This window comes from Amborella trichopoda, chromosome 5 (assembly GCF_054954075.1).
Source record: "Amborella trichopoda isolate Santa Cruz 75 chromosome 5, AtrichopodaSantaCruz75HAP2 v2.0, whole genome shotgun sequence".
NCBI classification, from domain to species: Eukaryota; Viridiplantae; Streptophyta; class Magnoliopsida; order Amborellales; family Amborellaceae; genus Amborella; species Amborella trichopoda.
The window spans coordinates 44,512,385-44,534,259 of NC_142340.1; the positions used below are offsets into that span (position 1 = coordinate 44,512,385).

General features: G+C 34.7%; 1 protein-coding gene across 5 annotated transcripts; it reads left to right on the forward strand.

The window, feature by feature from the left end:
* The first annotated feature begins 7,002 nt into the window (after positions 1-7,002).
* On the forward strand, positions 7,003-15,374 carry LOC18432016 (Tetratricopeptide repeat (TPR)-like superfamily protein). Of its 5 annotated transcripts, none has more exons than XR_016056425.1 (4): positions 7,003-8,134; positions 12,852-13,136; positions 13,324-13,478; positions 14,961-15,374. XR_016056425.1 is itself a non-coding variant. In XM_006842127.4 (4 exons), exons 1-4 carry the CDS (start codon positions 7,442-7,444, stop codon positions 15,144-15,146), a joined length of 1,107 nt encoding a protein of 368 aa, XP_006842190.2. In that variant the 5' UTR covers positions 7,003-7,441; the 3' UTR covers positions 15,147-15,374. The 5 variants fall into 5 exon arrangements, 2 of the variants coding, with proteins under 2 accessions (XP_006842190.2, XP_088724367.1); XR_002280575.2 differs by having other exon boundaries at positions 12,852-12,998; positions 13,265-13,478; XR_016056424.1 differs by having other exon boundaries at positions 12,852-12,998.
* The last annotated feature ends 6,501 nt before the right edge of the window (positions 15,375-21,875 follow it).

The window sequence follows — 21,875 nt, forward strand, 5'->3', positions numbered from 1 at the left end:
GATATTTAACAGATATAGGATTTTTATTCTTTTTCTTAGGTTTAAAAGCTAACAAAATATTTCTACCCTTTTTTTTAAAAAAAAAAAAAAGACTATTGTGCCCCCTCCGGTGCTTATTGATGGCAACAAAGGACCAAACGAGTGGTTTAAAAAGCGGATTGGTGATTCGGATCGGGCATCTCAAAAATCAATTCTGATTGGTGAATTGGCGATTCGGATTTGGAATCGACTGAATTGGCCAGATTAAATTTTAAAAATAATCTGAAAAAATTATTAAAATTCATTATAAATATTATTTTTTAGGAATTCAATAAGAAATGAGGGTACTCCATTAAGAATTTTCATTTCTTTGTATGAATATGCGAATATAGATATGTTCTTTTCCTGCATGAACTACTATTTACCATTTAATTTATATCACACAAAAGGATAAACATAGAATTATCATGGATTAAATATATCATCATACATGAACTACAATAAAGCATACAATTCGTAACATACGATATAAAAATAAAATGACAGACGACGTCGTTCTTCATCTTGGTCACACTGGTGCCATTGATTGAATTCGCGTGACAATTCATTGACTTGATCTAAAAACAAATCATCCAAATTAGTAAGCACCTGACTATACCCAAATCCCTGAGTGTTAGTGTTTTGTTGTGGTTTTAATCTAAAATCCCTGAAGCTTGTCTATCCTTCATGCCCACCTACATTATCGTGCTCATCTCTACCCTCTTGTTGTTGGGACTCGATATGTGAATAATTTGGCTGGGATTGGGTGGCCTCAGAATCATCATCTCTCTCATTTTCCTTTAGACCCCCTTCCCACTCTCCCTCATTAAGTGCTCATCACCTTCTTCAATATCTTCCTCACTTATAGCCTCAAAGAATACTCTCTTGTGCAATAATACTTCCTATTCTTCTACTACCCATTGTTCTGCTGTGTCTGTGACAAATATTGTGTCCAAGTCTATCGGTCCATAGTCTTCAAGCTTCCTTCTTATTTGTCACTCTCGGAAGTTTAAGTTGTAATGAACGTAGACTAGTTTATGAAGCTTCTCCGAAGCGAGTCGATTCCTCCTATTAGTGTGCAACCATTGAAACGTACTCCAGTTTTGCTCACAGCCAGTAGCAGAACATGTCTAGAAGAGCACCTTGATTGCTATCTTCTTTAGGTAAGGTGCATCACTACCATATATCTCCCACCATTCAGTTGGATTAAAATGTAAAAAACATTGTAATGGCAAAAACAATTTATAAGATTAAATATATGAATGAACAAAATATTAGTTAGGGGATAACCTGGATCCATCTTAGTTTGAGAATTCCTGGCAAGTCTAGTTTCAAAGGATCCTATAACATCCCTATACATAGCAAGCTAAAACAAAATATTTCCTCACAAATATAACAACTCAATCAAATTCTTACTCAAATATTAAATAATACCTCTTGTATTGTTGCTACCTGGTAACGATGCCTTTTCTCCAACTTGACAATAATGTATCTGACCCCTTCCATAATCTTGTAGGGATGTTCAAGTGTCAAATAGAAAAATTTTGGGTTGAAGTAGTAACCTAGAAAATATATAGATAGAGAAATGTCATTTAAAATTTCATAAAAAAATAATTTAGAATGAAACATTCTAATGATATAAATATATATTTACCGGCATAATGAATTAGACGTCCAAATTTGGTGTTCCACTTTCTTTCTATAATCTCGATCACTTTACTAGCAAAACTACACTTCTCCCCAATAGCTGATTTAACCCTCTCGATACCTTCATAACGGATGCCCATGATAGCTTTCTTGTTAGCATCCATCATTCTTAACATCATGACCAAAGAGGCAATGGCCTCTACGATACTGGAACATCAAAACCAGAACCTCCTATTTGAGACTGTGCCGTCCACTTTTAGCCCGGTATTAGACTTCGAGAGGCGGTCATTTAACCACTCTTTACTAGTAAACAATCTCTTTATTGCACCTTCAGATTCTCGAATGGAGTTCACAGCCAAGTAATTTATCGCAAAGCGGGTTATGACAGGCCTGATTATCTCTTCTTTCTTAGACTGTTCTCTGAACAAAAATAAAATTTTAGAATGGTTATATATAATCTTGACACCAACCTCGCTTACTGTAGAGTCTCCTTCACAATTTTGATCTCACCGATCTCCTCTAACATAAGATCAATGTTGTGTGCCGCGCACGGGGTCCATACTAGATGCTTCATCTTATCCATCAATTTATTGCCCGCAGAAACACATGCACGCGCATTGTCCCTAATAAACTGGACTACATGCTTATCTCCCACCTCCTCCACTATCTGATCATATAATCGTACGTAAAAGTTTGCAGCCTTCTTCGTCTTTGATACGTCTTTGCTAGACAAAAAAGATGTACCTTTTGGGGAATAGTCCAAAAAGTTTACAAACTCCTTTGTGCTAACTTTATTCAACCAACTATCACTCATGAGAGTAATGCCTGTTCTTGGCCAACTCTCTTTATATTTTTCAATCCACTTTCTAACTTCCTCCACATCTTCATCCAATATTGGCTCATTGAGCTCATATGCCGTCGGGGGTTTTACCTCGGACCCGACTCTCTGGATTATGTTGACCATATGTGGAAAATATGGGCTATTGGTTTCATCAAAAGGAATCCCTTTATCGTAGAACCATTTACCAACATATCTGCCCATCATGTTTCTCTACCTTTCACCATGCCTTTGAGGGTCATCTATTCTAACTTAGGCTTTGAGAGAAATGAGTCTATACGACCATGACCGGCAATAATGACACTCCTAGATAAGCTAGAAATAATTTTTTCAACATCTGATTTCTCTTTATACATATTGCCACCAACCCCTCCATACATATTTGAGTCGGCCCCGCCATATATGCTCGAACTGGGCCCACAATGCATGTCTGAGCTAGGCCCACCATGCATGCTCATGTCATAACCACCAGGTATTCTAAACCCGCATTCCCTCTAGAATGTTTCTTGTAAACTCATTCTTGTGGCCATCTCCAAGTCATTATTATATTGATCTTCTGAATCATTCCCGCTTGATGGCATATATAAACTAGCTATCTCCTCATCAATCCTCTAGTTTACAATTTTTTTACCTTTGGTAGCCTTGAAAAATATCGTCATATGTTTTCTTATATTATTAGGGACATTATTGCACATAGAAACATATCCCTTAACCCATGCCAAGTGTTGCTTGAACCTATGTACTCCACTACTTATCACTCTTTGGCAGTAATTACAAATAATTTTATCTTTTTTGTTGGGATCAAGTCTGACCCCCTATTGCCATGCATGGTCTTTCGCATATCTTGCCATGGTTCAACTTTAATATGTAAAAGGTTAAAAATTAACCTGACAGTTCAACATGAAAAATAATCACCATGTGTGATGATAATATGTAAGGGTAGTTCATGAAGTTATATTTATTGTTAATGCAAAATACTTTTATTGACAAAAATATTTTAGTTCCTACTGGGAAAAATAATTTATTTATGCCACATTATAGATAAAATAGCCTATATCAGCCACTACATATAGAACAAAAAATTTATATTGATATAGTATCAATAAAAAATATATTTACAATGGTATAGTAATTCACAATGCCAATACATATGGACTTGTCACAAATCTTCCTTTCGACAAACATGAATTAGTTCCTACTGAGAAAAAATATATATTTATGCAACATTATAGATAAAAAAAGTCTGTATAAGTCACACATAGAATCAAGAAAAAAATAACATTAATATAGTCATCCATAATGCCACTACACGTATATTTGACACAAAAAACATTTACAATGATATAGTCATTTACAATGCCACAAATAAAATTTACAATGATATAGTGGGCACAATCCCAACTTGATTGAAATGATCACAAATAGTCGTACATCTCAATTACAAATATGAAAGATAATATAACAAAAACTGCAGGCTCCAAACATGACTACAACTCAATTATCAAGAACATACATTTTTTGCATTAAAATTTAATAATAAAATTGAAAAATGCAAGATAATATAATTATCATACATGCCATGATTGTTTTACAATGATATTCACTTTAATTCCTCATGATAATACATTTTAACAACATGTATTTTTTGCATTAAAATTTTAAAAAATTAAAAATACATTTTTAATGTAAAACTACATTAAAAATATAATACAGTCTAACAACATGTATTTGTTAATGTATTTTTTTGTATTAACAACAAATTAAAAAATACAGTTTTGTATTAAAAATAGAATAACATGTATTTTTTTGCATAAATAATCTATCAACACCCAATTTTTTGAACGAAAAATTTAACAATAAAAATTTAAAATATTATTAATTCCTCATGATAATCAAAACCTGGTCACGATTTTCACAATTTTCCAGAAAATCACGATTTTTCAAAAAAATTGATCATGAATTAAAAAAAAAAAAAAGGCAGTTCTTCACCGACCCACCTAACATCAGTCATTCCAACTCAAAAATCCGCCTCAAATCGAATAAATTACATCAAATTGAATACATGTTTTGATAAACATCACTATAAGGAATAAAAGCCCTATAATATTAACACATTATTATTAAAAAATTAAATAAAATTGATTGAATTGAGGAAAAAAAAAAAATGCAGTTTTTCACAGATATCAGTCATTCAATCTCAAAAATCAAGCTCAAATTGAATAAATCAGATCAAATTGAATACATGTGATGATAAACAAGACTATAAGGATTCAAAACCCTATAAATTTAACACATTATTTGTAAAATATTGAGTAAAATTAATAGAATGACGGGGAAAAAAAAAAAAAACAACAGTCCAATTTTTCTTCAAAGACATCACTCTTTTTTTCTAAAAAATCAAGCTCGAATTGAATAAATAAAATCAAATTGAATACATGTGATGATAAACAACACGATAACGAATCAAAACCCTGTAAATTTAACACATGATTTGTAAAATATTGAGTGAATTTGATAGAATGGCGGAAAAAAAAAAAAAAATACAGTTCTTACCTGTTTTTCTTGCACCCGTGCCTTCAAATTCAAAATTGATATGTATTCCTCCAAAATAATCACAAATTATGAACAGAAACCTCTGAACAACACTCTTACGATCAATCACCCTAAAATTTTACAAAAAATGATGCCCTCTTTCACTTGAAATCAGTGAAATGGCGGAACCCTAAAACTCACTTTTCGATCCAATTTTTTTTGATCAAAATCAGTGATTTTTACTACCTTTTATTGACTGAAATGGCTGAAAAATTTGAATTAAAGCCTGCAAGGTTTGATTATAAGGCTGAAAAAGATGAAAAATGATAAGAAAATGACAAAAAAAGATGAAATCGTAAAGAACACTGCGCAGCCCGTATTCTTGAGTGAGACTCGACGCTTCACTATTGGGAATCGCCCGGTTCTCTCTAGACCCGGGCAATTCCTGGTTTTGTGGTAGAACCGACACGGGGACTGCCGATTCTCAAGTCAAACCAGGTGAGTCCGGGTCGACTCACAGTTTTTTCAAACCCTGGACCAAACACATTGACATGAAGGGTGCGGTTTGTATAGAGCCGAGGCTCTAAACGATCAAATTAGAGCCCACCTTTAAATAGCATCCAGAAATATGGTTTTAATATTAGAAAGTTTTGTGATGGCCTTAAATTATATTGTCATCTTTAGTGGTAAAATTTAAAGCTTCAAAAATAGTATAGATCGAACAAATCTATGAAAACTTGAGAATATTGAAAATTGACGGTTCAAAAACTACGTTATAAGATGTACTATTTATGAAACTTGAAATCTATTTTTTTCTCATGTCCATGAATCTTGATGTGGAGATGATCAATTTGATGATATTTGAGCATCAAAACAACCTTTTTTAGTAGAAGTTTTGAGGTAGGTTCTAATTTGATTGTTTAGACTTTAGAGCCTATGCTCTATATAAACTTTTCCCTTGACTGCTTACTGACTTACGGCCAAAACCCAACAACTGAAATTTGGTTCAATCTCTTTGGATGAGACCCAAGCCTCTCTTTTATTTCTTGAATGAAAATTCATCAAGCTACACTTAATATTTGAATTACTAGTATCTTGTCCATATTTTGTATCCAAATTCAAATAGTTCATTTTTCTTTCTATCAAATTTCAAAAAGTTTATTTTTCTTTCTATCAAATTTCAAATATTCCACTACACATCAAAATGTGCTTTAAAACTTATTTAATTACGAAAAATTGTTTCATGCCTGTATTTTTATATTTGCGGTCCCTGAAGCATAAAGTATCCATCTTAAAGATGAATGCAAAGCGGCGGTCCATTTAAAAATAATTGAAACTAATGATACAAATGTTTTTTAATAGAACTGTTATTTTTAATTTTTAAATTTTATTTCTCCAAGAGATTACATGCCTTGAACAATTAAGTCCAAAAAGCGATCTCAAAAATAGATTTTTAAGGGGTAAATCATTTCTACATGGACTCGTAGAAATCGTGTCTTTAATTTATACATGAATAGAACATTAAATAGTTTAATTTTACAGGTATTTTGCTAAGAGATGAGGTCGTTATAAGGTGCCCACCGTTTACTATACAAGTAAAGCACACCTCTAAAAATTTTGCTGGGAGAAGTAGTTCCTGGTTAGAAACCTTTTGATGACTTGAAAATTTACATTCAACCTTAATTATAAAATTTAAAAATCTTAAAAAAGTATGAATCGAACATATCTAAAAATACACGAAAATTTTAAAGATGTGCCGTCAAGATAACTTATTACCATATGAACTATTTTTAAAGTTCTAATTTTTTATTTATTTTTATATCCGTACATCTTAGAGTAGATATGATCAATTGGAAGATTTTCAAACTTAAAAGACATTATTTCCTACTAACTTTTTGATGTCCTCCTTAATTCTATGGTACAAATTTACATCCTTATATAAACCTTCTCCTTCGATAAGTTTTCCTACATCAACTTGTGACTGCTACGAGCTTACTCGTGTATTTCCATCAATTAAGACATGACCCCAATGTTTGGTTTTACCATTTTCCTTCTGTGAATGGGGAGAAGGACGCATAATGGACTGAGCATTATTTCTCCTGTAAGTGGGTAGGCCTAATTGTTCTAAACGACTGTCTTTTAGAGACCCAGTAATCTTTCTTTTTTTTCAGTAAAATGTAGAAAGATTGGGGGTAATTTTGTGTTTCCTTGCATTAATTTACTTGATTTTGTTTTTGTTTGAAACTAAGCTCAACCCATTTATAAAGAGTTTTTACAGTCAGTCTACTTCTAAGTTGTAGAGCGAGTTTTAATGAACAGAGCAAAAATACATCAAGAAATTTGTGTTCAGGGCGATATTTGTGCCCCATTTCTGTTGGACTTAGGTTTTAGTTAGGGTTTAAGGCCATGAAGACCATTTCAATCAACCCCATGTTGCAGATACACTGTATATCATGTACAACTCACCAGAAATTGATCAATTTTTACCTACCCAAAACCTTTCTCTCTGTCTCTTACCCCAACACTCACTTTCTCTTAGATTCCAAAGCCTTGTCTCTTTCTAAAACCGACCGCAAAACCTCATCTTTCCTGGTACCCATTTCCACTTCCTCTAATCTATTTTCATGGCAACCTAGATTCAGTAAGATTAGAGCTGAAAACCCACAACGCTCTAAGCTCTCTGGCCTAAAGAGGTTAGGTGGGGCTCTTGTTCTTGTCTTTGTGGGAGGCATTCTATTTATGCGAAGGTTTCGCAGCCCTTCAATGGTAGAGCCCATAAAAACCAATGCTCAGGCTCCATTAGAGGAGACAATTGATTTTGAGAAAGGGAATTTTGATGATGAACTTTACGTGGACATTTTGAGGAGAAACCCTCAAGATGTTGAGGCTCTTAAGGTGCTTTTGTATGGGAAAATGAGAGAAGGGAAAACCAAAGAAGCTATCAAATATGTTGAGAGATTGAGAGAGGTTGAACCAGGTGAAGTGGAGTGGAGGCTTATACAGGCCCTGTCTTATGAGTTGATGGGGCAGTTGAGTAAGGCCAAGAGGTTGTTCAAGGAGATCCTTGAAGAGAACCCGTTGCTCCTTAGAGCTTTGCATGTATGATTCTCCAAAACTTAAAGTTTCATTATTCTCTCAACTAATGATTTTATGCCTAGGGTTGCTTGTATGCTTCAAATGACTCTTTTTTTAGTATTCCTCAAAAAAATGACTATTTATTTAGTTTTTATATAATTGAAGATATTGGAAAAGGCTGAAATGATGATGATGATGATGTAATTGAAGATATGGAATAAATTTTTTGTGGAAATTCGGGTTGGTAGGCAAGTAATGATTATTGGTAATGTTTCTATAAAAGAAAAATGTTTTTAAGTATTCATTGATCGCTGTTTTGTTTGCTTTATATATATTTATTTGAACTGTTTTGTCAATTCTTCATTGAGAAGTTGGGAGAAGTGTTTAGAAAATGGAAATTGGTTTGTTGATTTGTTCAATGCTCTGCAAGTGATGATGACTAGTGAGTTTTTAACCCTAAACATGGTATGTTATTATTTCTATTTCTTGAAGAATAGTGAAACAACATTACTGAATTTCTTGGCAGAAGAGTGCTCATGCAAAATTGTTTTCTCAAAATTGTATTAATTTTGATAAACCTTTGAATTGGATTTCTAAACAATGGCAGAGTATAACTGTAATTGATGAAATGTCTTATTCCTAGATATAAATAGATCAAACACTAGTTCCAAAGTGGCAATTTCTTATTTCTATGATGCCAAACTACTATAGCGATCTTTGATTTAACATAGTTTAATTATATAAGATTTTTGATCTAGCATAGCTTAACCTCTCACTACTCAGATTCCTTTAATTTGTACATGACTATTTGATTCTTAAGATTAAGCCCAGTGGTTAAGATTTTAAGATGACTAGGAATGGATTCAATGAGCATTCAGTGACCTAAATCCTATATTTGAGATGAACGGCATGTATAGAATTTGCATTTGATTATTCAGAAGTTTGTATATATTCATATATCCCACTCCTTCCTACTATAAAAGAAGTAGAACAATCATATAGCGTCTTGAATACTCGAATTGTTCCTGTAAAGCTCTAGTCAAAGGCCTTTTATGTCAAATCAGTTGAAATTGGAGTCAGTTATTTGGAAGATGAAGTAATTGGTGATTAAGAATGAATGTGGAAGTTACGAAAGCATCCACTCTAGGCACCTAGCTAAGTTCCTGGGGATAATTTTTAAAATCAACTGGGAAAAATCATGTGACAATGTCAACTAGCGTATTCTGGATGAGACCCTCTACAGAATGGGGTTTGGAGTTCGATGGAGAGATTGGATAGAAGGCTGTTATTCGCAACTGCATTTCTCCATACTCATCAATGGGTCACCCAAGGATTACTTCCCTTCGTCCAAGGGTCCCCCGGCAGGGAGACCCCCTCTCCCCTTTCTTGTTTGCTATAGTGGCCAAGGTTTTCAGCCAATCCATCACCCGTATGTTTCGATCCAGTCAGCTGAATGGATTCAATTGTGGCTTGCGAGGCCCGGTCATTACCCACCTACAATATACCGACGACACCTTAGTATTCCTTGGCGCCTCTCATCAGGAGCTGGAATCCCTCCGCTTCTTCCTCAAATGTTTTGAGTTCACTACGGGTTTCAAAGTAAACACCGCTAAATCTAAGATTATTGGAATGGCTATGAATTTGCAAGTCACGCATATTCTTGCCACCGGTTGGGGTTGTCAGGTCGAGATGTTAACTACCTGGGTATGCCTTGGTGCCTTGGAAAACCCAAGATGAGATTATGGTCTATATCATCGACAAAGTAGACCGTCGATTGGCAGGTTGGAAAGGACACTTTCTCTCATTAGCTGGTAGGATTACTCTCATCAAGGCTGCATATCTAATATCCATTTGTACCTTATATCCTTTTTCCATATGCATGTGGTGGTCACCACCCGCCTGGAGCAATTGATGAGAAATTTCTTGTGGTCAGGCGAATCCGGCACGAGAAAGTACCATCTCATCTATTGGGACAAAGTATGCTAGCCCCAACAGTTAGGACGCCTCATGATTCGGCAATTAAGGAAACATCTTCATTGCTTGGCAAATGGTGGTGGGGATTGGCGAGCCAGGAGAACCAACTTCTGAAACAAATATCGACTCGACTCATCTGCCTGGTTCCCTAAATGTAGGCCTTCCAGCAGGGCCTCGGGGACCTGGAAATCCTTTTTAAGCTCCCTTAACCTATTCCATAGTCTTATTCATTTTCATCCCTGAGGGGGGCGTCGGGTAGCTTCTTGTCCGACTTGTGGATAGGCCATAACCCCCCTCAAGAACCTCTTCCCCTCTCTTTTTTCCATAACTCTAAACCAAAACTCTACAATGGCTGATGAAATGCCTACTACGGGTCTCTCGAGAGCTTGGAATCCCTCATTCAGAAGAGCTGTCATTGATTCTGAAACAGCCGAATTTCTCAAATTTTCAGCCCTCTTCCACTTCTTGCCCCCAGTGGCCCCGACCAAATTATCTGGAGCCCATCACCTTCGGGATCCTTCTCTGTCTCCTCTCTCTACAAAATGCTGCTTATGCCACCCACCTTCCCTCTCTCTCCCACTTCTATTATTGCTCAAGCTTGGTCCTCTATTAGCCTCGCCCCCTCCCAAAATCCAAGTCTTTAACTGGTTTCCCTTGGCTGAAAGGGCCCTCACAGTCGACCAACTCCCAAAAAGAGTGTTACCAATACCCAATAGGTGTGATGTGTGCCTGGTTGACGGAGAAAGCAACGGCTACCTATTCCTCCATTTCCCCCTGGCTCATGCTATATGGGGAGCATCCCTCCAACTGTTCAACTGGCACTGGGTCACCTCACCTTCCAATCCTGCCCTTTTTCGCTCAATACAATCGATTCCATGGCCCAAAGCCAGTAGCTGTAGAAAACCTTAGTAGCAGCTACCATTTGGGTCATCTGGATTGAAAGAAATAGTAGAATCTTCCAAGGAGAAAAGTGTTTGCTAGCTGCTCTCATCTACAAGATCACATCATCGGTTACCTACTGGGCTACCAACTATAAATGGTTCGAAGGCTACCCATCAGCAGCTTTCCTCCAGAAATGGCTAGCCTTGTTCCACAATAGATCACCTCGTAACCCTCGGGCCCCCTGCTGATCCCCACCTCCTGAGGGACAGACCAAGCTGAACTTCGATGGTTGCTCCCTTGGCAACCCTGGCCCAGCAGGCGTTGGTTGATCTTCAGGGACCAAAACGGACAAGTCCTGGCCTCCTTTGCCAAGCACACCGGTCATGTGGACTCCCAGTCAGCCTGGTCCTTGGTCCTCTTGGAAGGCCTCAAACTCTTCAATCCCCTTTGGAGCGAGCCTTTGATTATAGAGGGAGACACTAAGAATGTTATTACTTGGGCCTGATCCAACGCCAAGGCGGACAACCTCGCTAAAGATGGAGCCTACAACAGTTTGATTTTTTGGGATCCTCGTCTTAGCCATGAGAAGACTTTTGTATCTCTCTGTTTATATCTTGTCGACTTGTTTAAACTTTACTGGTTTTTTGTATAGGGCAACCTTTTCAGGTCAGTTTCATTTTTGTATAGGCTCCCACTCGGTGGGTTGCCTATTTTTTGGTATGGTGCTCCTGGCTTGTGGGTAGCCCATTTTCTGTATCTCCTGTACCTTTACTAATAGAACAGTTAACACTTTTAAAAAAAAAAGAAAAAAGAAAAGAATGAATTGAAGTATGCTATTATCTGCTATGTTTTCTTGGTGCAGTCTTTGGTGTCTCCCTTGCATTCTTGCTATTTTACTGATCACTACATTGAGGATTCGGCCCTTGTGCTGTCCTTGTAAAATAGTCCTGCAAAATTTCTTACCATAGCACCATCCTCACACCAAATTGAGCTTCCAAGCATTTGTGATTTGGACACACATGTCCAAAAAAAGTGCATGTTGACATGCTGGGTTGGCCATGTATGTTTTAGACACTTCTACTTGATCTTTATTTTTTATTAGGATTATTTTCTTTTCTTTTTTTCTGAAATGTCATTGGAAAGTACTAAATGTCCCTCAAACTCCCACCTCCTCTCATTTAAATGTTAGGCAGATGTATTGTGTCTGAAAGACCACCTTTGGGAATTGGCATCTCTGATTCGCATATCTATGCATTTGAAATAGCCCAAAGACTAGCATGCAGTGCTCAGATACCCAGAATGTCTTAGCCCATCTCACAATTTTCTTGTATTTTTAAGTGTCTTGGCAGAGTCTCACCATTTCATTTTCTTTCTCTATATCTTTTTAAGAGTCTCTATCACACCCGGTAAGGCTAGGCTCAGGGCCAGTCTGAGAGGAAGCTAGTGAATGAATGCATATGAGAGGAAGCTTTTTCTTAAGCATGTTTTCTGTCCAATCTGAGTCAGATGTGTGAAGTAGAGATGATTTTCTTTGCCAGCTGATTTCCATGACACCATGTGCAGTTATTTTGTTGTCACTAAGCATCTCAAGAAAACTTGACCAAATCAGGTCCTACACATGTTAATAGTTCATCTGCTTGTAAAATGAAAACTGATTAAAGCTTTTAAAAGGATTGAAGCTATCCATTTTAGTCTAGTGGCTTTCATATTTTTATTTTTGGTGGCCTCAAGTATTATATGCTTCGTATACCATAAAAAGAGTGTAACTGGGCTTTAATTTTTTCTCTAATCAATGTAAAACTCAAGGATTAGTTTAATATACGCTCCTGGAGCATGGTTTTGTATTTGAATGAGTCTTCAAGAAACTTAAGATTCTCTCTTTTAGGGGTTGGCGTTGGTGTTGCACAGAAAAGGGGAAGGTCCTGCTGCTTCCGAAATGTTGGATAAGGCTTTGGTCCAGGCTCGGCGTGAGAACAGGGTTACTGAGGAGCGGAACATTAAAATTTTGATTGCACAAATGCACGTTGTGAAGGTAGTATTTGAGTGATCTGAGGTACTATTGCCTTAGATGCCTCTCTCTTCCCCCTCCCTTCCCCCCCTTCCCCCCCTCTGCTCTCTCTCTCACGCACACCTGTCTCTGTGTGTGTATGTGTTTGTGTGCGTTTTTGAGGTATGCACAACTCTTATCTGTGAAAATATGCATTCATGTATTTATGTATGTTCGTCTCTATGCCCATAATGCTTGTACATATGATTATTCATGTACATGAACATTAGTGGGCATATTTAAATATTCAGGGGAGTTGGAAGAGGGCTTACGACTATTCATGTACATATGTGCATATTTAAATATTCAGGGGAGTTGGAAGAGGGCTTACGACTATTCATGTACATGAACATTATTGTGCATATTTAAATATTCAATATTCAGGGGGAGTTGGAAGAGGGCTTGAAGAAATTCCAAGATTTGGTCAATGAGGACCCTCGAGATTTCCGGCCATATCTTTGTCAGGTAAGTGTAAAATGGCCTTGATGAATGCTCTCTATACTTGTCCCCATTGGATGTACTTCAAATAAAGAAATCTCTATCTTTAACACCTAATTTGTCTCTTTTGCTTATGTTGCTCTATTTGTTCCAACTAATTGCTTTTTCCTGTTTATCGTGACTTTTGCTTTCCTCATTTTCTCGTGTTATCATTTGATTTGAGTATTCTTCTTCAGTTTTATTCTACTTTCTTGCCTTCTGTCTTCCATTGCTGTTAATTTATAATGTATTTCTTATATTGATTGTTTTACTAATATTAAGATGCAAGCACACATACATCATGTGAACTGATGTGTGCACAGCGTGTGGTTACAAATAACCATTATCATGTGAACTGATATGTTCACAGCATGTGGTTACAGATGACCATTAGGGTAAAGTGATGCATATATGTTAGACATGGAAAAATGCAACATAAAATGCGAGAGACACATGGGTAGACACATACTTATCCATGCATGGTAAAACATTTGGTCTGGTCATGGGCGACCCCCCATTTTGGTGGCATTGGTGATGTTTGTTTTGCACCATGTCACACATTTTCTTGGACCCAATGAGCCCAATGAAGAAGCCCATAACTACATTCTGTGACACCCTCGAGATCCAAAGAAGAAGCCATAAATACGTTCTGTGATACCCTCGACAATGGTATGGACCCAATGAAGAAGCCCATAAATACATTCTGTGACACCCTCAAGATCCAATGAAGAAGCCATAAATACATTCTATGACACCCTGGAGAATGTGTGACACCCTGGAGAATGTGCAGGAAGTGCATTCCTCCGAGGACTCAGTTTCATTTTTGTTTTTCAGTTTCATTGTTTTCCCTTTAAGTTGTTCATCGGGAATGACCCTAGGGCATTTGATCAAACACCATTTTTTCTTCCTAAAATGGACAGCCATTTTCTGGTTTTTGCGTTTCATTTTTTCCCTTTAAGTTGTTCATCTGGAATCACCCTAGGGCATTGATCAAATACCATTTTTTCTTCCTAAAATGGACCGCCATTTTCTGGTTTTTTGCCGAGATTTTTAATCGCAGTCTTTCTTTGCTCAGCCCGAAGAGCCCGAGAGAAACCATTTCTGGTTTTTTGCCGAGATTTTTAATCGCAGTCTTTCTTTGCTCCTCCCTAGGAGCCCGAGGAAGTCAGTGCCCCAAATTTGGGGTGATTCAAATGCAAATAAGTTTCCCAAAATAGGGATAGGGGAGGGCGAATACTGTTGTTGTGGCTGGACCAAATGTTTTCCTTCATGCATGCTTGCACACACATATTCAATTATATCTGTGCCTATAAATCTATATAGAAATAATTACATGCATCTAATCATATAGGTCACCAATGTCTACAATGTATTTATTATTTACATGTATTTCAATGTGTACTATGTATTTATTATTTACATGTATTTCAATGGATATAGAGATCATCATTTATGGGTTTTTTCTTCCAGGGAATCATTTACAGCCTACTAGACAAGAAAAAAGAAGCAGAAGAACAATTTGAGAACTATCAGAGCCTTGTGCCGCAGGAATTCCCTCAAAGAAGCTTCCTTGACGATGTCATGGTTGCTGCGAAAACGGAATCACGAGAACAACTTAATAAAGAGTTTGCGAATGAATACTCGCCAAAAGAATAGAATCTTGGTGCCGTGCCTATCTTTATGCTGAAACCTTAAAAAGGTGGATGACGATGGGTGAAGAGTGGGAAAGGCGAAAGAAAGATAAAAAGAGTTTGGAATGGTCTGTGAGGTTTCGATTGAGCCTGAATTTGCGTATAGGAACACACACTTCCGCAAATTTTGTCAACAACGCAAGTTTGTGTATACTGTTGAATGTCATAATATTTTTGAGACCAAACTTCTCCATGTTTGCTGTTCAGCTTATAATTCGCTCACACCTTTCTAGCCATTGTCAATTTTTGGGAAGTTTATCCAAATATTCATTAGATGAACTATTTAACATTCTTAACTGATAGAATTTCAAAATACCAATGAAAAGACGCATGATCAAGAATTACAATAGTTGCAAATGTGTAAAAGGTTAAATGGTTCGTCTCTTTAATATTTTGATGAGTTTTTACCTTTTCTTTACAAAACATTGTCATTTCCATCTTGGGAAATACTCGTTCCTATTGAGAACGGCTCTCTCTCTCTCACTCTCAATTTAGAGGGAAATTCTTATTTTCCTTGAAAACTCAATGGCATGTTTACTATGGTTTATGGTTCCCTCCAATGGAAAGCACATAAAACTTTGCATGCACATTTAGAACTCTTATAAGAGCTTCTCGCTTTCGAATAGGTGAAAGGGAGACGGCACACAACTTGGAGGGCCTCTAATATAAGGAAAAAGTTCATATAAGGATGAGGCCGTAAACCATCAAATTAAGGCGTACATCAAAATTTCATTGGAAGAGGGTTGTTTTGATTCTGAAAAACGCCCAAGTCGATCATACATCTTGACCTCAAATGTATGGACATGAGAAAAATGGATTTTAAGTCTTGAAAATAGTGCACGACAATTTTCAATAATTTCAAGGGTTCACAGATCTGTTTGATCTAACACTATTTTTTAATCTCTAAATTTTACTATTGGAGATATGAATTTTCAAGCCATCAAAAACTGAAATAATATATTTTGACGTTGTTCAAGGGTGCGTTTGCTTTAATTGTTTACGGCCTTATCCTTTATACAAACCACACCTATAATACAAATAGGGTAATCTCTATGGGATTAGTTATCCCTTGCTTAATTCAAGGGTGTTTCAATTCTACCAACCACACCCATAATACAAATAGGGTAATCTTTATGGGATTATAAATAGGGTAATCTTTATGGGATTAACTTTTCTGTTGCTTAATTCAAGGGTGTTTCAATTCTACCCTTGAGATAAAACATCTAAAAAAGTATTTCAGCGCATAGAAGGTCGTAACATAAACACCAAGGTTCTCAAGGATAGACCTGGTCCTCTTGGTGGAAAACCTCTTGGCTCTGTTAAAAAATCAGTAAGGTTCTGAAGGATTTATCTGGTGCTCTTGGTGGAAAAGCTCATCTTTTGGAAAAATTAGTTTATTAAAACATAGTGATTCAGATTGGGAATGGTCGATCTAAATTGAAATTGGTGAACTGGTGATCCGTCTCTATGGAACTGCTGATATGAGTATTTTATTAATTATTAATTATTTTTGCTGCTTTTCTACCGATTTAATGAATGTAGATCAATAGTGTGGTGGGTGATCAAAATTTGATTCCCGATTTTAAAACATTGATCACAACTAAAAAAAAAGTTATAGGAGGGGGTTGTCACGATGTTCATATGAGAAAGATCACTCTTTTTCACGTGAAAACCAAGGATTGCCATTTCTAATGATGCATATTTCAGTTGTGTTAGAAATAAGGAAATACATAAACAGGTTTAAGAAGAAATAAAGAAAACCAAGGATAGCCATTTCCAAGAAATAAGGAAAACCAAAGATAGCCATTTCCAAGGATTGCCATTTCTAATGATGGATACTCCAATTGTGTTGATACATAAATAGGTTGAAAGAGAAACAAGGATGGCTATTTCTAATGATGGATACTCCAGTTGTGTTCATGCCAGGATTGCCATTTCTTCGAACGATGGATACTTCGGTCATGCATACAAAGCAAGCTTCCTTACTTATAAGAATCGTCCTTTCCCATAATGTGTTCATAAGAAATATTTAACTAATCACAATAATTTTCTCCGATAAGAATTGTTTTCATAAGAAATATTTATCTAAACACAATAATTTTTTATTGACATTTCTAATGATGGATAGTTCATGCATACACAGGTTGCAGAGCAAGCTTCCCCGCCAATAAGAACTGTTTTTATAAGAAATTTATCCAAGCGCTATTTATCTAAGCACAATAATTTTTTCCAATAAGAACTGTTTTCATAAGAAATATTTATTTTGTCCAATAAGAACTTTTTTCATAAGAAATATTTATCTAAACACAATAATTTTTGAGAGCGTATAGTATCTTTCCATAAGAATATAATTTACACTGGCTCCTTTTGGCAAAACACCCAATTTAGAGCATAGATTCGCTGCTATATGAGATATAAGTTATAGATGGAATATGTTCAAGTTTAAGAATGTGTTCAATTTTAGTACATGTATTTTTCAACACCTTTTTAGAGTGTATATCATTTTGTAATTTTCTTTTCTTTTTTCTTGTAATTTTTCAACACCATTTTATAGTGTATATCATTTTGTAATTTTCTTTTATTTTTTCTAAAAGTTGGTGGGTGGGTTGAAATAGGTAATTAAAGTAAAGGACTAGAGGAAAGAAGGAAAAACAGTTGTAACTAACGGTCCAAATATTTTTTTAATATAATTATTATTTCTAGTTTTCAAAAAAAAAAAATTCATATTCATGATCTCCTGATTAAAGATTATATATTCTCTAAAAATTATGATCAAATTATATTTATTGCGGAGCCCACTTTTCTACCGTATGCGGCTGGCCGCATAAAAACTGTATCCTTTTAAACATAAGGTAATGAATTGAGGAAGAAGTGCCGCATCAGAAGGGAAATCTTGTTCATGTATAGGACATACACAATAAAAAAAACTGGACATACATAATAAAAAAATAAAGTAAAATTTTAAACAAAGTCATATATTTCAATATCATTTTGTTAAAAGGTTGCAACCTTAAGCAATCTAATTAAGGGTTAACTGCAAATTTTATCATAACATATAATTTTCTTATTAAAAATTCTTAGGATTATCAGAAAATCTATTTTTATATCTAATTATAAAATTTAAAACTCCAAAAATAGTTAAAATCAAGTAGATCTATAAATATATGAAAATCTTGAAAATGGTTAGTCTAGATAATATGTTGCAAGATGCACTATTTGTAGTTAAAATCAAGTAGATCTATAAATATATGAAAATCTTGAAAATGGTTAGTCTAGATAATGTGTTGCAAGATGCACTATTTGTGGGACTCAAATTTTTTTTTTTTTAATATTCATACATATTGACATGAGATGATCAATTAGAGGCTTTTTTTTAAAAAAAATAATATTAAAACAATATTTTTCGATGGATTTTTGAAGTGCATCACAACCTTATATAAACTTTTTCTTTTGATTAATGTATACAAAATATACAATAAAAAATTAAGTGGTAAACTTGTAGGCAAAAAAATATTAAAACAATATTTTTAGATGGATTTTTGAAGTGCATCACAACCTTATATAAACTTTTTCTTTTGATTAATGTATATAAAATATACAATAAAAAATTAAGTGGTAAACTTATAGACCTACATTTCAATCTCCTAACAAAAACTGCTCGAACAACTTAACTCTTCTTTCTTATTTTCTCTTTTTTTTTCAAAATAAAGGAAACCAATCAATAATCAAATCAAATGGAATAATCTAATACCCATTTTGGACCACTCCATTAGTTGTAATTCAAACTAAAGTTATAGAGGCTATTGAAAACGATGCTATGGCACCTCGTAGTGTGCATTAACTATTTTTCATATTTATTCAATCTACTCCAATGTCATAGTAGAATAATGGCAGAGGTAATTCATCTCTGTTTTGCAAATGAAGCTCGAACAATGTTAAGTGCATCCACCTACTTTTAAATCTATTACTCCTTCAATATTTACCTTCTCTAATATATGGGCAGGAGAATCACTCGTACAAAGCATCACATTCATGTAAAGCATCACATTCATGTAAAAAGCAATTGAATGTTTACATGCAAAAAGCATGAGAATGTTTGCATGGGTGAAGAAGCATTATCAGCATTTGACTAGCCACCAAATTGATGAAAGGTTTTATAACGGTTATCTCCAATCAAAACTAGTCTGATTACCGTTGAACCTTATTAAAAAAGGATAAAAAAATAGTAAAAATAATTTAGAAGTATAAAATATGTAAGAAATTTGTTCTTAAATATAATGGACATGAAGCACTCGATGCAACCATGCTTAAATGATGGGGTTCATATGCAAGGTATTTTGGTTACTATCATTTTATTTGGTTGTAAGGGTGAATTTTCACACGTCAGGTTCACATAAAAATATTTTTTGAAAAATATTTTCATGTGAAAATTCCCTTATACGTTAGAGGTGGGAATATTTTCACACCAATTAGCTGCTAATTGGTTTGAAAAGATGCAATAGGATCAATTGGTGTGAAAATATCCCCACACCTTACAACATAGGCGAATTCTTCCACGTGAAATATTGGAACAGCCATGAAGGTTCGTTTGGTTGATGCATAAATATTTTCCCAAGAAAAATGTTTACATATGTAAATACTTTGCAAGAAAAACTTTTGCAAACTTTCTTTTCTTCATATTTCTTAACACATTTAAAAAGCATTGTGTAATGAATTTCTTATGTTTGGTAGTAACTTGATTTAGATATATTTCATACACACACACACACACACACACACACACACACACACACACACACATATATATATATATATATATATATATATATATATATATATATATATATATATATATATATATATATATATATATATATAATTTAATATATTTCATAAATATGTTAAATAAATACATGCATTATTTAAAGGATGCGGTTTCTATAAGGTTGCGACCTTAAACGATCCAATTAAGCCGCACCTCCAATTTTTATCATAGCATGTAATTTTGGTGTAAAAAATTCGTAGGATTATCCCAAAATCTATTTTTCATATCTAATTGTAAAATTGTGAACTCCAAAAATGGTTAAAATCATGTAGATCCAGAAACATATGAAAATCTGGAAAATGGACGGTTTAGATAATGTGTTGCAAGATGCACTATTTTTGGGGCTCAAAATAATTTTTTTTATATTTATACATCTCGATGTCGGGATGATCAATTAGAGGGTTTTTTAACATTAAAACAACCTTTTCCGATGGATTTTTGAGGTGCATCTTTAATTCTACATTTTAATGTTGCAACCTTATAAACTTTTCCTTATTTAGATATTATTAAAATAATATATATTAAATAATATATATATATATATATTATATTAACATTTTATATTTAATATATATTACATAGTATTAAATAATATAGCATAATATAAATTGATATATTTTTAATATAAAATATTATTTATATATTAAATATGAACTCCGTTAGCTAGGCCTCAAACATCTAATATTATACTTACTGAACAGAGTGAGGCGATTAGATTATACCATTGTGTCGTGGCGAGAACCAAGCAACCAAGCAACGGGAGAGCGCGCTAGTACGAAAGCCGTTGCTCTAATGCCTCGTGTAGTATACTGAACTCGATCGGTAGCTGTCACACCCCAAGAATTTACAGTACTGTTATTCTTGAGATGTGACAGACAAAACATATATACATCTATTGATAGGACAAATTTACAGTGGCGAGGTCTTACAAAGTAAATAAAGAAAGCTAGTACAACAACAGTATCTTCCAAGGTTGATCTTGACTATCACTCAAAATGAATCCGCAGTTATCCTGAAAAAATGTTTACCATAGTTTGATGAGTTTGGCTACTCAGTAAGTGATCATCATAATCCTAAAAATAATCATGATTGAAAGATATCAATATTTTCCAAAATGAGATCTATTAACAGAAATGCATCAACAGTTTTACTTTCAATAAATGCATAATTAAGTATAATCCGAGTAATTGAAATGCTTATAACACTTTTAACGGCAGTACATAATTCAAAGGATTTCACAAAATACCCTACTGGCGTCCCAAGTAGGTCACCTATATACCCCATCAGCGTCCTGATGGGTCCACTTAATCCCTATCGGCGTCCCAGATAGGTCCACTTAATCTCTGCAGGTCCACTTATACCTCACCGGCGTACCGGATGAGTCCACTTAAACCCTACCGGCGTCCCAGATAGGTCCACTTATACCTCACCGGCGAACCGGATGAGTCCACTTGCATACTTAAATTATTTCTAAATCTTTTTAAATATTCGAAAGCAGCAATATCATGTACTCAACATATCACTGAAACCATTAATATGAATTTCACTTAAACCATTAATAACAATCACTCTCTATAACATTTCAAAAATAACCAATCAAATATTTTGGGCTCAAATTTAGAAAGGTAGCAGTTTGTAAAGGCATTCTAGCATAATTGCCAATTTAATATGTATAGAAAAACTCTTATAAAAATTCAAGAATACGGAATTATCACAATTTATGGAAATATCAATTCACAAATAAACATTTTACAACAATACTATAATCAATTGCAAAAATGTCAATTTTTAAATAATACGGCAGTCATTTGCACATGAATTTTACAATGTCTAAATATTCAAAACAGTAGAAAGAAATATCACAATTTT

What these genes read in the sequence shown, in the direction of transcription:
- LOC18432016 (XM_006842127.4), top strand. Translation starts at nt 7,442, where the DNA reads ATGAAGACCATTTCAATCAACCCCATGTTGCAGATACACTGTATATCA. An exon ending in CACAAATGCACGTTGTGAAG is followed by an intron (nt 12,999 to 13,397) that starts GTAGTATTTGAG and finishes TTCAATATTCAG; the next exon opens with GGGGAGTTGGAAGAGGGCTT. An exon ending in TCCGGCCATATCTTTGTCAG is followed by an intron (nt 13,479 to 14,960) that starts GTAAGTGTAAAA and finishes TTTTTCTTCCAG; the next exon opens with GGAATCATTTACAGCCTACT.